The 15,355-nt window shown below is 50.4% G+C and overlaps 5 protein-coding genes across 5 annotated transcripts; 2 read left to right on the top strand and 3 right to left on the bottom strand.

The window, feature by feature from the left end:
* The first annotated feature begins 21 nt into the window (after window positions 1-21).
* Window positions 22-4,993, top strand: LOC117893579 (mediator of RNA polymerase II transcription subunit 24). The gene is made up of 6 exons (XM_034800252.1): window positions 22-193; window positions 1,780-1,866; window positions 1,931-2,928; window positions 2,988-3,348; window positions 3,412-4,229; window positions 4,290-4,993. The coding sequence occupies exons 1-6, from the start codon at window positions 104-106 to the stop codon at window positions 4,906-4,908; spliced, it is 2,973 nt and encodes a 990-aa protein (XP_034656143.1). The 5' UTR covers window positions 22-103; the 3' UTR covers window positions 4,909-4,993.
* On the bottom strand, window positions 256-1,650 carry LOC117893580 (protein tumorous imaginal discs, mitochondrial). The gene is given in 3 exon segments (XM_034800253.1): window positions 256-516; window positions 519-1,070; window positions 1,125-1,650. Coding segments are annotated over 3 exon segments (1,275 nt in total). The 5' UTR covers window positions 1,636-1,650; the 3' UTR covers window positions 256-304.
* Window positions 4,994-5,035: 42 nt separating the features above from the next.
* On the bottom strand, window positions 5,036-6,243 carry LOC117893581 (nedd8-conjugating enzyme UbcE2M). The gene is made up of 4 exons (XM_034800254.1): window positions 6,095-6,243; window positions 5,809-6,018; window positions 5,364-5,665; window positions 5,036-5,304 (listed from the first exon to the last, which is right to left on the bottom strand). Exons 2-4 carry the CDS (start codon window positions 5,912-5,914, stop codon window positions 5,161-5,163), a joined length of 552 nt encoding a protein of 183 aa, XP_034656145.1. The 5' UTR covers window positions 5,915-6,018; window positions 6,095-6,243; the 3' UTR covers window positions 5,036-5,160.
* Window positions 6,244-6,747: 504 nt separating this feature from the next.
* LOC117893314 (probable deoxyhypusine synthase) lies at window positions 6,748-7,977 on the top strand. The gene is made up of 2 exons (XM_034799902.1): window positions 6,748-6,995; window positions 7,050-7,977. The coding sequence occupies exons 1-2, from the start codon at window positions 6,804-6,806 to the stop codon at window positions 7,953-7,955; spliced, it is 1,098 nt and encodes a 365-aa protein (XP_034655793.1). The 5' UTR covers window positions 6,748-6,803; the 3' UTR covers window positions 7,956-7,977.
* Window positions 7,978-9,300: 1,323 nt separating this feature from the next.
* On the bottom strand, window positions 9,301-10,500 carry LOC117894955 (putative mediator of RNA polymerase II transcription subunit 26). The gene is made up of 2 exons (XM_034802285.1): window positions 10,444-10,500; window positions 9,301-10,405 (listed from the first exon to the last, which is right to left on the bottom strand). Exon 2 carries the CDS (start codon window positions 10,370-10,372, stop codon window positions 9,338-9,340), a length of 1,035 nt encoding a protein of 344 aa, XP_034658176.1. The 5' UTR covers window positions 10,373-10,405; window positions 10,444-10,500; the 3' UTR covers window positions 9,301-9,337.
* Window positions 10,501-15,355: the final 4,855 nt, after the last annotated feature.

The following is a 15,355-nucleotide window of genomic DNA, read 5'->3' as shown; positions in this document are numbered from 1 at the left end:
CGGTCACACTGTTTCGCGCATCTCGGAAAAAAATAATTACTTCGCCGAAAAAGTTAAAAAATATAAATAACTACAACACTAAAGGAGAGTTCGGGCGAGGGATATGAAGGAGAACAACAAAATCCTCCAGCTGATCTATGTGGCGTGGCGCGAACGCTGGTCGGACTCGCAATGGGGCATCAACATCAAGAAGGTAAGTGGAAAGCAACAATCAATAGTTTTTGTTTTTCAAAAATGCACACTAAATCATTTAAATTTAACAGAATAATTGACAAAATATATTAGAGCAGATAATTTAACACAGTTAGAGTTTGGAGTTCCTATAGGAGCTTGAGGTTTGACGCTCGAAAATGGGATCCTCCGCCTGGGCCAAACCCAAGAACAGCAGACGCTGCTTCATGGACAGTTTCGTGGGTATAAACACCTTCAAAGTGACTATGTGGTTGCCCACACCCTGCTCGGAGCGTATGCCTCTGCTCTTGATTATTATCTGGGTGTTTGGCTGCGTTCCGGGGCGACGCGTAGCTCCACGGGCTCGTGGAGGCCGGGCACGGTGAAAGTGCCGCCCAAAATGGCCTGCGATATGGTGAGCAACTTGTCGCTGTACACATTCAGGCCATCACGGCGAAAGTAGTCACTGCGCTCGACCACCAGGCGATAGTTGATGCGTTCGTTGGTGTTTGGGTTCTGGATGGTCATCACTTCGCCGTCCTTGGAGCCAGGCGGCACCTTGACCAGCACCTCGACACCGGACACTATAAAACCGCGATTGCCGCACGGCTCGCAGTCGCGACGATTGATGTAGCCCTTGCCCTTGCACTGCTCGCAAGTCTTGGCGGATGTAAAGGTCACGGTGCGTCGGGTCAGCTGCCCGGAGCCATTGCAGCGTCGACAGGGCTCCTTGCCGACATCGCGGTGGGTCATGAGCTGCGACTTGCCACCGCACTTGGCGCACTTGCGCAGGTAGCGCACGTCCAAGCGCTTCTTGCAGCCATTGGCGGCTTCCTCAAAGCTGAGCTTGAGCTCGAGCTCGCAGTTTTTGCCCTTGGCGCGCATCAGTTTGTTGATTTCTGTAAGGAATTCTGAATTTTATTCCATAAATCAAGCATAAAGGACTCGCTCACCATCGCTGGCATCGGTTTCCGCTTGTAGCTTCTTTGCTTCGTTCAGCTTCTGCCCCAAAATGGTCGGATTGACCGTGGCCAGCTCGAGGAATGCCTGCTCGTCCGTGACACCGCCCAGCTGGTCATACTCCAGCCGCTTGTTGTCGTCTGTGAGGATGTGATAGGCATTCGAGATGTCCTGAAAGTGTTTCAGTGACTTCTCCGAGCGCATCTTGTCCGGATGATAGCGCTTGGCCAGCATCAGGTAGGCATTGCGTATCTCCTTGCTGCTGGCGTACTTGCCCACGCCCAGCACCTTGTAGTAAAAGTCCCGCGGCTTGCAGCTGGGTTCGAGCTGCTGGCGTTGCGTTTGCTCATTGACCACCCCGCCGCCGCCGCTCTTGCGTTCAGTTTCTGCCTTACGATCGGGATAGTAGAAGGTTTTTGGCTCCTTAAATTGGTATTTGGAGTAGAGACGCGAGGGCTTTCGGGTGCGAAGCGCGCGCACCGTGTACAGGCACAAACGTTGCATTTTGTTGGTTCAAATTCACAGAGATATTTGTATTTATTTGTTGTTAGATGTTGGAGGCGCTTTGTATTTGTTTTTGGCTAATGAAAAACCTGAACAGGAATGTCAATGACAAAGCTGATGCGAAATGTTTGTGTTTTCCTGCAGGTGCTGCCGCGAGGTGTCAGCGGCGATGTCTACAATCTGGCCGATTGCCTCATGCAGCAGGCGCTCATCGGTTCCACAGCTAATCCGGTAAGTGCATAGATCCTCCCTTGAGTCGAAGTTGCACCCTAATAATGTGTGTTTACCCCTTCAGCTGGTGCTCAACTACCTGAAGCACTCGCTGTGCGCGCACCTCGTCTCGCATGGCGCTGTGCTGCGTTGCATTGCCAAATACGATAAGCTGGAGCGTGTCTACTGTATCACATCGTTGCTGGAGTTCCTAGTTGGCATTGTGGATGGTGTCACCTGTCGCATCAAATCAGAGGAGGCTGTGCTGCCGGGCGCTGTCGTCCAGCTGGTCTACTGGCTGCTCCAGATCTTCGCCCGCACCGTGCAGCACTACGAGCTGTACGGGGAGATCAGTGCGGAGCAGTCGTACATGCTGGACCAGACCTGTGCCGTCATCGATCGTATTAGTCAGCATCAGTTTATGCTCTCCATGCTGTATGTGGGCTGCCACGAGGAGTTCGAGTGCCACGGCAAGATACGCGACAAATATGCGACCATCAAGGGCTCGCTCACCAACTCCAACTTTACGCTCAGCTCGCCCGGCGTGGAGCAGCAGCTGCAGCAGTTCGCCTACATAGACGTCTCCCATTTGGACTTGCAGCAGTTGAACGTGCTGCCCGCGGAGAAGATCTCGTACTGCGTGCAGCCGCTGCTGGCCGTGGAGGTGCTGCTCATACCCTGCAAGGAGACCAGCTACTACGTGGCGGAGCTGCAGATGCTGCAGCGCCTGAAGCGCTACACCAACACGCGTCTGTTCTACGAGATTATACGCGCGGGCTTCCTCACGCTCAGCAATGTGGCCGACACCAGTCCGGACACCATGTGGGGCGCATTTATGTTCTTCAAGATGCCGCACATCATCAAGCAGCTGCATGCGCTGCAGCGTGTGCCCGGCGAGCAGCCGCCACCCGCGGACTATATACCCGAGCTGGTGGAGGCCCTGGAGCTGCTCATACAGGATAATCTGCTGCTGGACTACATGGACACCAAATGCTCGTGCAACATGATCGAATTTCTGCTCAACGATTGGACCAAACAGCAGCTGGTGAACGATGTGCATGTGAAGAAGTTTGCCAGCCAGCGGTGGGTCTACACATCAAGCAACCCAAAGCACGCTCTCTAATGTTTGCTCTACCCTATAGTGAGGCCTCCTCGCTGCTGCTCAAGAAGTGCGACAATGGCCAGCAGACGCCTTCCAACATAATCTTCATCAAGCGCGCCGAGGTGCCGCTCTCGGGCGTGCTGAAAACTTTGTGCACCAACAAAGTGCAGGACATGGTGAATGTGTTGTGCCAGGTGCCGGTGGGCAATAGCTTCGAGCTGATACTCTCCGTGGCCACCGTGGATGGGCGGCTGAAGACCTTCGTCTCGCGGCTGATTCAGTGCAATGAGAACTCCAAGCCAGTGCCCGCGGAGCTGGGCAAGCTCAATGTCACGCGCTCCACGCTGTTTGATGTCTCCTTTCTGATGCTCACCAGCATTGTGCAGACCTATGGCTCAGATGTAAGGAAAAGCCACGGCAGAGTTTGATTTCATGCACTGAGAATTTGTGCCTTTATTTTTCAGGTTGTGCTCTCCGACCGCGGGGACTCGTTCTTCGAAAAGTGGGTGAGGGAGTGCATGGTGGAGCGTAACAAGTTGAAGAATCCCCGCCAGATATTGGCGCTCTGCGATGACAGCATGGTGGATGAGCTGCTGCTGAGTCTGAGCAAACCGGAGGCCGCACAACTGAAGCCCTGCACGCTGAGCTGGCAGGAGACGTGCCTGAATCTGCCCGGTGTGCTGCATCACGTGCTGATTGCCTGGGAGCAGGAGACACTCTCCTCGGCGGACGTCAAGAGCATTCTGGACAACATCAAGCGACGGCTGTTCAGCTTCTCCGTCTGCGCCACGAGCTTTCTGTGCGCCTACATGTATTCGGTGCGGGAAACGGAGCTGCTGAAGCCCCTCAACATGATCCAGCAGTTCCTGGCGCCGCTCACCAGCGAGGAGCTGTCCAGTCAGGAGTACGCCAAGGAGCGGCTCGCGCTCTCCTATCCAATCATCAGAAAAATGCAGCACGATGTGCATCCCGCGCCCAGCACCAAATCCCGCCTTATCTCCCACTCGCCGCTCATCGAGCAGTTCCGCGAGGTGTGGAAAACGGTGGCCGAGGCGGGGCACTTGCCCGTGCGCGCCGCTCAGACGCTGGAGTCGCTGCTGCTGGCTGGTGGTGCTGCGTGGCTGGCCACGCAACTGGTGGAGCAGCTGCTCACCTGCAAGTACATACGCGACATGTCCAAAGCCATGGACATTGTGTTTGCCGTCATGCATCTGGACATTGAGAAGAGCACCGAGGCGCTGCTGCAGTATGTGGTGCCACCGCTGATGCTGCGTCGCCAGGGGTAAGCCAGCTCCACTGAGATGACAGCGAGTCCCTTGCTTAACCCATCTCTGTTTTGCAGCGAGGACATAAATGAGCCGCAGTCATTGGTGCTGGCGCGACTCTGCGTCTATTGTGTCATCTCCTGTTTGGAGACGCGCAGCGCTGCGGCTTCCTCCTCGCTGAAGAAGCGTTCGCGCTCCCATGATGAGGAGGAGCTGGCCAGCAATGTGGCCAAGGTGCGCAAAGTCATTGGCGATGGCAGCGAGAACTCCAACGATTTTACAGACAACGCCGCTGCGGGCTTGGCAGGCGGCCCGCGTCTTGCCTCTCCGTCCAGCACTGAGGTGCGTGGCACGCCCCTGAGCTTGAAGGAGCCCCTACAGTCGAGTATTCAGCACATTTTCGGTGTATTTGTACAATTTGTGAGCGGCGACGAGCTGTCACCCAAGGCCGTCTTTGTTTATCAATTCATTTCGCTGCTGGTCGAGTGCGGTGGCGAGCGCGTGGCGCCCGTGCTGCGGCTGCTGCCAGCGAATCTCGTGCAGCAATTGCTCAAGGTGCTGCCCACCGAGGACATACGTGTGGGTCTCATCAGCAGACTCTACGACCTGCGCGTCCCGGGCGGGCGACAGGCGGCCGTGTCGGATCTCTGCTTGTGGCGCAACATGCAAATGGCCAGGCACAGCATACACCTGTGAAGCCTGACAGCGGGGGGGCGGCATACAAATTGCTAAATTGAATAATTAATTGTATTAAAAGTGGGCATCGATGAGGCGACTCGAACTCGACTGTTTTCTTCGGTTTACGCAGTGGTTTTTTCTTTCATTTATTACAATAATTTGTTGTTGCTTCTGTTGTCCGCTGCCAAGTGCATTATCCCTTCTTCTCTCTAATGCGTGGGGGAGGGAGGCAGAGGCTTAAATTAAAAAAAGACTGTTTGATTTCCTATATCACTTGAGGAGGCAGCACTCGAAGTAGGTCTCGCCCACACAACCGCCACGCATCGCCTTCTTCACATTGTACTCGAACTGGCGACGATTGCTCTGCAGGACATCGGCGGCCTCCTTGTTGAGTGGATCCTCAGGATTGGGTTCCTGCAAAGGGGAATGGGTTAACACACAGTACAGGGTTCCCTTTGGGTCTGTCTACAAACCAAAAATAGAAATTGCAAGCCATAGACTATCGAGTTAATGGTCAACACTGGATTCCAGTCCTCGCGCAATATGTTCAGACACACATTGCCCTCGAGATCAATGTTCGGATGGTAGACTTGCGTTGCACATTTCACCTTTGGTGGCTCGTGCGGATAGTTGGAGCCCACGCGGAAATTGAACACAAAGCGACCATCTCTGTAGAAGCCCTCGTCGGGGGACATAATTAATTTGAAGTTGAGCAAATCATCGGCATCCGGGAACTCCGTCACGCAAGTTTTTGGCAGGTTCAGTTCGCTAATATCTGTTGAGCAAGAGAACAAGCATGAAAAATGTCTGTATGATGAACTTGGACTGGGGGCCAGAAAAACAATTAATCCAAAACAACATCCTCTTCCCCCCTGCCACTGCCACACACCACACCCGCCCGTATCGTATCGTACTTACCTTTTTGTATGCGCAGTTGGGCAGCCGATGCTTTCTTTTGCTGGCCACCGCTCCCTTTTTGGTCACCGTCTTTCTTTTGTTGCTTCAGCGTAAAGAGTTTAATCATTTTTGTTCTATATTTTTGTTGGCTGCTATAATTGGCGTCCCCTCGTCTTCTTCGGATGATTCGCGGGTTTATTTCAGCGCTCGTTGCTCGCTCGCTTTTCCTTCCTAAATTGGTTGCATATTTTTATAAACTTTTGCCATGTTTTGCGTGTAATTTGTTTAAATTTATAATTACCCTTACCGTAAATTTAAAATTGATGTGAAAAAAAATCACTTCGAGTCAGTGGAGTGCTTTGCTTTCTTTACTTCGTTTTCTACACATCTGAATGGATGGCAAATGCAAGGGCTGGCGAAATGATATTTCGCGAATTCGATATTCGGGTTGGGATTACCAGCTAGCTGGGATATTTTGCACTGAAGTTATTATTTTTACCGATCAACTATTTAATTTTCGACAATGTTGGGTGGTTTTAAGGGCTCTCTTTTGTTGCACAGCTTAGAAAATAAGATTTAAACTAAAGCAGTCTATACAAATTTTTTGTGTTGTGCCAATTCTACATGACAACTACACAATTGGATGAGCACAACAAGGTGACAAAAGAAAAAAATACATATTGAACTTTTATCGATAGAATCCATTCCCAAATTTACCCCCGAAAAATATTAATTTGACACAAATATACCATGAATATACCGTCACTTTAGCCTCTATAGCTTCAAGTGTTGGTAAGCATAACGATAGAATATATACTTTTCGGGAGGTTTCGGCGGCCTCAGCGTGTCTTTACTGTGCTCAAATTATAAGAATATCAAACGGTGTATTGTGAAAATGATAAGGTATATTTTGGTATTTTCCCGAGGGTCTCACGGTATCTCTTATCGATAAATCCGCGCTCACGTTGCACATGTTGAATTTGCCATAAAATTTGTTTAAACATATTAACTAAACCATGTCAGCGAGACCAGAAATAGCAAAGGATGCTGTTTTGAAGCGTAGCGAGCGCATTCCTGAGGGCACGCCCCAGGTGCACGGCTACGACTTCAACCAGGGCGTGGATTACAGCAAACTCTTCGAGTCGTATGTAAACACCGGATTCCAGGCCACAAATCTCGGCCTGGCCATGCAAGAAATCAACAAAATGGTGAGGCCAATTGAATCTGTAGCTATGCGCAACTCAAGCACTAAACACTGACAGCTGGATTGCAGGGCACAACCGCTGGACGCAGACCAGGAGGATCTCCATGAAACGGATGACTTCATTCGGCGGCGAAGCAAGTGCACCATTTTCCTGGGCTACACCTCGAACCTGGTGTCGTCCGGAATGAGGGAGACGATACGTTTCCTTGCCGAGCATCGCATGATCGACTGCATTGTGACCACCGCTGGCGGTGTGGAGGAGGATTTCATCAAATGCCTTGCACCCACATTTATGGGCTCCTTCGAGCTCAACGGACGTGAGCTGCGCGACCGGGGAATCAATCGCATTGGCAATCTGCTGGTGCCCAACGACAATTACTGCAAGTTTGAGGACTGGCTGATGCCGCTGCTCGATGAAATGCTCGAGGAACAGCGAGACAAGGGCACGGTCTGGTCTCCATCGCGCATCATCAATCGGCTGGGCGAACGGATTGCGGATCCCAGTTCGATCTACTACTGGACAGCCAAGAATCACATACCCGTCTTCTGTCCAGCGCTCACAGACGGCAGTCTGGGCGACATGATGTACTTCCACTCGTTCCGGCAGCCTGGCCTCGTCGTGGACATTCTCTCCGATCTGCGACGCCTCAACACAATGGCCGTGAAGGCCGTCAACAGCGGCATGATCATTGTGGGCGGTGGCGTCATCAAACATCACATTTGCAATGCCAATTTGATGCGCAATGGCGCGGATTACTCGGTGTTCATCAACACCGCCTCTGAGTTCGATGGCAGCGACAGTGGCGCACGACCCGACGAGGCCATATCCTGGGGCAAGATACGCAAAGATGCGACGCCAGTGAAAGTCTACGCCGAAGCCAGTTTGGTGTTTCCCCTGATTGTGGCTGAAACCTTTGCAAAGCGGCATTTTTCCAAGAAAAATGTAGACATTTCCCCAGTGTAAATATAAAGAACAAAGTAGAGGACAGGACAGGCACATGTGTAACTTATTAACCCGGAGTTTGCGGCCCCAAAGCACATTTAACTTGCCAATAGCTGTGGCCATTTCTATTTTCCAGTGTCGTGAACAGTCTCCAAAGTGCCAGCCCCAGAAGTGTCCAAGCAAAGTTGTCATTGGCAGGAAAGGAAACCCATTAAGCGATGTTGCTGAATGTGATAGAGCAACAACAAGCAATGCATTTTCGACGCCAGTGGGTAATTCACTCCCATAATGGTTATGCTCGGGCTGTGCCGGATAGTTGCTAGAGTGCAACTTTTGTGGCCCATTTCCACAGCCAGCTGGAAGATTGTGGTCGCAGATGTTTACTTTATCCTCCTGCTCCTTCCCCCCCATAAGCAAATACAACGCAACAGTGTGGCTCTGCTTTGGCTCCTTAATTGTTTGCACTGGCGGCGACACATAAATTCTTGCACACAAAATTTGTCGTTTATTTTTGTGCCCACTAATGTCAGCTTTCGTCTTGGCTTTTGCGTCACTTACTCAAATTTTTTGCCATTTTTCCTTGGCCACGGAACTTTGACTGCTGTCTGTGCGCATCATTAAAGTCAGCGGCAAAAGTTTTTTTATGGTTGTGCGCTTTCTTTTTGTTCGCTTTGTGCCTTTGGCTCTCCTCGCTGCAGCACTTGCAGCGACAAGCGGTGCTACACATTTGAGCTATTGTCATGCAGCGCAGGCAAGCAGTGGCTGGATCAGTGGCTGGGAGGTAATTGCCTTTGCTCTTGGCAACTTATTCAAGCAGTTGCTGGGAAGTTTGTTCGGAGGTTTTTGCTGCTTACAACACAAGCGAGCACATGGCGGATATATTTTTGTTAAAATTTAAACTCCCTGTAGCTGAGGCAACAGTTTGAGTTCTTTTTCCGAGTGCACTTTTTATTTGCTTATCGATAAACACAAATCTATGCTCGAATACCGCAGTAAAATCAATTGCAGCAGACCATTATTGGCAGACGAGCATCGTTAAGAAGTTCTTAAGAACACACAACATTGCTTACCCCCCTCTGCACCACCTACCCTCCTGCCACAAACTCTCACTTAAAAACTAATTACGAACAAAGCTGCTTTGCCCTGCAAGTCGTTTACTGCTTCCTCCGCGCAGGCTGAGGCGGCACCAAGTGCGTAGCTTGAACCAGGGACCAGTGCCCGTAGCAGCACCAATGTGGCTGCCAAGTTTCCCGCGCTTCCTGTGCGCCCCTCTGTGATTACTGGAAAATTAAAACTACATTAAAACTTCTGCAGTTGACAGACACGAGAAAAAAGACAACAAACGATGGGGCAAGCGCTTAAAGAAATTGTTTTCTTTATTCTAATGTGTGTCCGGCATGCCATCACCACTGTTGGTTGATCCCATTGGTGGACTCCTCCAGGGATTCACCGTCCATCAGCGCATCTTGGGGCTGCTCGCCCGCCTGTTCGCCCTGCAGAAACTCCACGCTGTTGAAAGTCACCGCCGATGCCTCCATCTCGCACTGTGGGCAAACATAATTAATGTCTGCTCCCTCCCTGGCAGCCGCTGCTCCGCCTTCATTCTGCTCGTTGTCCTGGAAATGTGTGCACTGGCCCGCAGGCAAGGGAGCAGCATTCGGAGCCAGTTTGGTGGGCGTCAGATGACGCGCATGTGGGCGCTCCTCAGCGTAACGTGTTGCCCGTGGATCTCCGGCTGGGGAGTGCGAACGCGGCTGATGCTCGCTCAGTGTCAGGGCCATGGCCTCTTGGCGACGCAACTCCACCTCCCGTCGATCCAGATCCGCTCTCAGTTGCTCCAGTTCCTGGCGTCGCAGCAGCTGATTCGCTCGCTCCTGCAGCACGGCATTCTCCTTGGCCGTGATCGAGGCGGCAGCATCGTCTATGATCTGATGGATCACCATGGCCAGTCTGTGATCGAGTTCTGGGACATTCCGACGTATGCCCGGCTCCTGTATGATCAAAGGCCGCAGGCAAAGTGAAAAGAACCCGAGCTTGTCGTCGCTGCCGCGCCACTTGTCCAGGCGATCAATGGCCTGCAGCGAAAAGTGCCAAACGTTTTCGATTAGATTTTGATCTTGCTGCTGCTGGGTTTGCTCGATGTGATGGCTCTGCTGCTGCGGCTGATGCTGCGAATGATGCTGCTGGTGCTGGCTCTGTGGCTGGTGATGGATCTGCTGCTGATGCTGCTGTCCCTGCTGCTGGCTCTGGTAATGCTGTTCCTGTTGCTGCTGCTGCTGCTGCGGCACCATGTGGCTTGGATAGTGTCCCGGAAATTGATGATGCGTGTGGCTGTGCGGCAGCATTCGTGCATTATTCTCCACGGGCACTGTGTGCAGTCCCACCTTGACCTGATTCAACACTTGATTCGCCTGCTTCATCGGTGAAAACTTGGCCATTGGGCTCCGTGGCGCGATTGACCAAACGACTGGGCGACACATTCGCATATTCATGGCCCGCCTCCGCGTATTCATGGCCCGCCTCCGCTTGGAAGTACTCACTGGGTGTCGCCTGTAGCTCCGTCATATTCCCATCGTACTCGGTCAGCACCTCCTGCAAGCTGAGCTTCAGATTCTCCTCGCTCACAAAGGGTTCGCTCAGGTGTCCCAGGTCCTTCAGCTGTCCGTACAGCAGCAGCATCAAGCAGTTCCTCGCGTACTTGTCGTTCCTGCACGAGCGATTGAACTGCCTTACCCACTTCTGGGTGAGTGCGTGATCGTTGTGGCTTATTTGATCCGTTAACACTTGCTGCAGGACACGCGTCTGTGCGGCAAAGTGCAGGTCGAGCGCAGCTTCATTCAACAGCGACGACATTTCGGGGCAGTCAATCAAACTTTTTGGACCATAAAAATTTTGAAGGGGAATCCGGTAGAAAAATAGCAACTGGGAAAAAGTTAAATTTAGAGAGCTGACCCGAAACGTGCGAAGGCGACGAACACACTGAAAGTGGCTTCGATCTGTGATACAATACCCAAAGTTGCGCCTGCTATGGATGGGAAAATTCAGTTCCGTTTTCTACTCAAAATTGAAGCAATTGTCGTAGGTCTGGGTAGGCGCCTCCGCACATGTCCCACAGTGGGGGGGCAAGAGGGTTTGTGCTGCTGGCACGCATATTTCTCACCTCACACCTTAATGGCCATAAATGCCGCAAATACTTGCAGGAATCTCATGCCCAGCCCCCGCTACCCATCCCTCATGCTGCCTTTTCTTCCTTATTAATTCCTTGAATGCTGCTTTGGTATTTTTTGTGCTCTCTTTCCCGCTCTCTTGCTGCCTCGCTCCACTCATAAATTGCGCAAATTCCTTTTGTGCAGCGTCAAAGAAAAATGGCAGCGGAGGAGGAGCAGGAGATTGGTTTGGGTGGGAAAGGAAAAGGAAAGGCAGCCTAGCCTGGTGTGTGCTGTGGTCACATCTAATTTCTCTGCATGTCCTGTGCACGCTTATTAAAGTATAAATCATTTGATGGACCCACTCTCAAAGCTCAACCGAGGCACTCCCCCACTCCCACCCACTCTCTTTCTCTTCACTCTTTCTTTTTCTTTTTCTCTCTATTCATCGCCCGCTGCCGCTGCAAAGTGACCAACAAATACGTCACAAAGGCCAAACTGTCGTCAAGCGAAAAAGAAAGCGTCCAAGAAAAGGTCGCAGCAGTTGATACACTTTGTGGGGCGCAGCAAATGATTTCTGCATTAAGGAGTATGTTGTCCAGGACTAAAGCCTGTAAAGTGTGTAAAAGAAAGTGCAAAGGAAAGCTGAAAGAGCAGCGGAAGGACCAGACCAGAGGCAGTCAAGCAGCAGCGGCAGTTGCCGTAGTGCTCAGCCCAAAGGTAATGTCGGTCCTTCCCCAGCTGGTTAGCCAAAGTACATTATGGTCCTTGGCTTTGGGCTTTGGCTTGGCTTGGGCTTGGGCTGCTGCTGCAACAAATGTAGCAGAAAACCGCAGCCGAGAGTAGTGCAATTAAATACAGGAAATAATGGCCACCACAGCAGCAGCCAGCAGCCAGCAGCAGCATCACTTGGGGTTTGCCTGCTCTCTCTCTCTCTCTCTCTCTCTGTGTGTGTGGTGGTTGTGGCACACAGGAAACGACAGGCTGCAGGAAGCATCTTGGGCAGCAGAGGCAACCCGGAAAGGGCAGTGCCCAACCCGCTTTGAGGCGGAAAGAAATGGCAGAGGATGAGCCTCATGATTGCCGTGTCTCCACAACTAATCATCGAAGGCTAAAGCTCAAGCTCAAGACTCCAGCCAGCAGTCAAAATTGTTTGCCAATCAAAAACTTGCATGCAAATGGCTGCGGTTTTGCCACTGACCAGAGCTACGTTTCTCCTCTCGAAAGGACAACATTGAACACATCGAATATTGTCTGGATATATTTTATAATTCAATTTCGTATTGGCAGCACATATGTATGTATGTGCATGTGGCAGGACGAACTCTAATTGAATTCAATGTGCACTTAAGCGGCATCCGTTCATAATGAAATTTGCACAAACAAAATTGTGGACCAGCACCAGCACCCTGGAAACGGCACAAAAGAAGTGTCGAGACTAAAATGTTGTGTTGCCATGCTAATGCACAGTTTTGCCACAATATAAATATATTTTTGTTATTTTTATTTTCATTGCAACATAAAGAAAATGGCAAAAAAAGAGTGGGTGTCCAGGCAACGAAAGAAAATTGAAATTAAATTGCCAGTCGACTGAAGGAATCCCCCAGATGCCAGTCAAAGGCAAACTCCAACCATGGCTACATATTCTACTCTTATTTATACTCCATTCCGTTTCTATTCTGTGCGTGTTTTATTTCATTTGATGTTTTATTTTGCACTCGTGCAAATAATCGATGGGGAAGGCGCGTTCAATTTGACTTTCAATTGGAATGTTGGGCCAAGTATGAGCAGATGCTTCAATATATTGCACATAGCTGGGCATAAGCCAGCACAGTGAGAAAATCTAGCCGTAAAATAAAGTAAAGCAAAGAGGCTTTGCCTCTGCCTTTTCTCTCTGTGTTTTGGTGTGCAAGAAATTCCTTACGATTGAGTTCGCTGGGAGTTTTATTGATTGATTTGCAGTGCCCAGCAAGCAACAGGCAGCAGGCAGCAGGCAGGCAGCTTCTGCTGGAGCTTCCTTTTGCCGTTTGGCTTCTTCCTTTAGTTATCGGGCGTCACGTTGCGTATGCTTAATATTGTTATGCTCTCTGCCTTTGCCCAACCGCCGCTGCTCGAAACTTTGCCCAAGAAATTCAATGATCAAGTCCACATTTTAATGAAGCACAACACTCGGCACATACACACCAGATATATACATAAATATGGTACACGGAAATCAACTCCATTGCATGCCAATTTCCGGCTTGGGGGACGCTCCTCTGCCCTGCCCTGTCCTGCCCTGCCTTGGCTTGGCTTTTGGGTAGTTCAAACTTTTTTCATTAAAACTCTTGAGCTAGAGTGCCGTCGGGAGTGGAAGTTACAGCGGGGCCGAGGCGAAGCCCCATCTGTGCTAAGTGAGTGCAAAATGTTATTTTATTGTCAACAAGCAAAAAAGTTACCCAAAAAAAATAAAACCCACTCCAAAGATGAAGACGGGGAGAGCGTCGTATTCCCCCGTAGAAATTGTCCTGGCTGATGTCAGAATTTGTTTAATATGCAGCATAAACAAAGCGCCAAACAAGGACACAAACACGGACACGGACACGGACACGCTCGTAAACTCATTTACAACAACTGTTCTGAGGGAATATTTTTTAATATTACCTCAAGGATTTCCTTTCCTTTTCGCTCTTTGCTTAAAATATAAATAAATATGGGGCCAACGCCCCCACACAACTTTTTCCATTCATTTATGCAGCGTCTGGAGTATTGGCAGGGCGTGGTCTGCGCCCTCTGCAGCGCTCTCTGGTGATTAGTCCCCAGGCCAGGGACTGTCAAATGGTCAACATTTTGTTGTAACTTTTGGCTGCTCAACAACAGAATTATTAACAACTTTTGGTGTGGGGCAGCAGCTGGCTAGGAATTGTCATAATATTTGATGGCAAAATTGAATTGATTAATAAAATATTAGCAGAGGGAGGAGAAGCAGGATGGAAAGTAGATGCTGTACTTAAGTTCGTTTTGCTATTCGTTTTTCTATCTTCTGTCTTTAAAGTTTGTCTAAATCTAAAGCGGAATGTGTATTCCCTTTCCCATCTGACATAAAACCAAATCTAGAGCTAAAACCAGCTGAAATATCATGCATATGCATGGAGCATGTCCGCCGCGCTGGCTGTTGGTAATGGCATTGCCAAGCCAGCGACAAGTTGCTTAAAAAATCATCAAAAAATGCGCGTTAAGTGCTGGCTGGCAGGAGTTGGATCTGCAGCTGCAGCTGCATCTACATCTCCATCTCCATCTGCTCCGGATACGTATCCGCAGCCACATGCACATCTGTCATGCTCTTTGCTGTTGCGGTTACACAAAAAAGAAACCAAGAAGAAGGCAAAATGGAATATGGAAAGAACAGAAAACTAACTCGTAAAACCGCATTCAAAAAGCTGAAGCTGGAGCTGAAGCTGGGGGAGTGTGTGGTGGGGTTTATGGTGGCTCTTGCTTAAAGCTTGAACTCAATATGTGCATAACTTTCGCTTTCCGGTGACACTGGGTAGCCGCCTCCTGCCACCGCCAGGCAATCTGTGACCCAAATCCCAGAGACCCAAACGACGCCTTAAAGCCTAAAGCAAACTGTGTCAGTTGGAGCTCAGCCGCCCAGCACTTCACTCCCGTCTGCGTCTCCGTCTTTGCGGAGGCAGAGCCACTGCCTTCCGCCTCGGCACTATCCTGATATGCCTTTTGCCTTTGCCTTTGCCTACTCTCGCATCAGAGAACAAATATTGGCTCTTGCCGCAATAACCAGGTAAGCCTCATGCCAAGTTTCTGCCGCCCTGGAAAATGGGTCACACGGCAACCCTCCCTCCCCGCCGTCAACGCGCTGCCCCTGCCCGCTGTTGTGGCAACTAAAGGAGAAATTAGAGAGGCAAAACTTTGAGCCATTGTAATTGCGTCACAGCTGTGGCTTTAACCTGTTCGGGTCCTGCCCATATCTGCCGGGAAGCTCTCAAATTTTAATGGCATTTAAGTGAGTGCTCTGGGGGTTGTGTATGTGGGCGTGGCTGTCGCGCTTGAATTGACAAATTAATGCAAATGCTTTTTGCAAAACATTCCCATTCCAGCCGCACGCCAAAGATGTTCCCCGCTTAACCTTAATTTAATGAATATTTATGAGGACAGGCGGCAGCGGCAGCGGCAGTCGGTGTTTTTTCCCTGTCTTACTTCTGACTGCATTTCGATCTCAGGTTCTAATTTAATTGCAACAGCAGGAGCAGCAGCAGCAGCAGCAACAACATCCGCTTC

The sequence above is a fragment of the Drosophila subobscura genome, chromosome J (assembly GCF_008121235.1).
Source record: "Drosophila subobscura isolate 14011-0131.10 chromosome J, UCBerk_Dsub_1.0, whole genome shotgun sequence".
NCBI lineage: Eukaryota > Metazoa > Arthropoda > Insecta > Diptera > Drosophilidae > Drosophila > Drosophila subobscura.
Note: the sequence above shows the minus strand (reverse complement) of the source record. Positions and strands in the feature narration are given on the sequence as shown.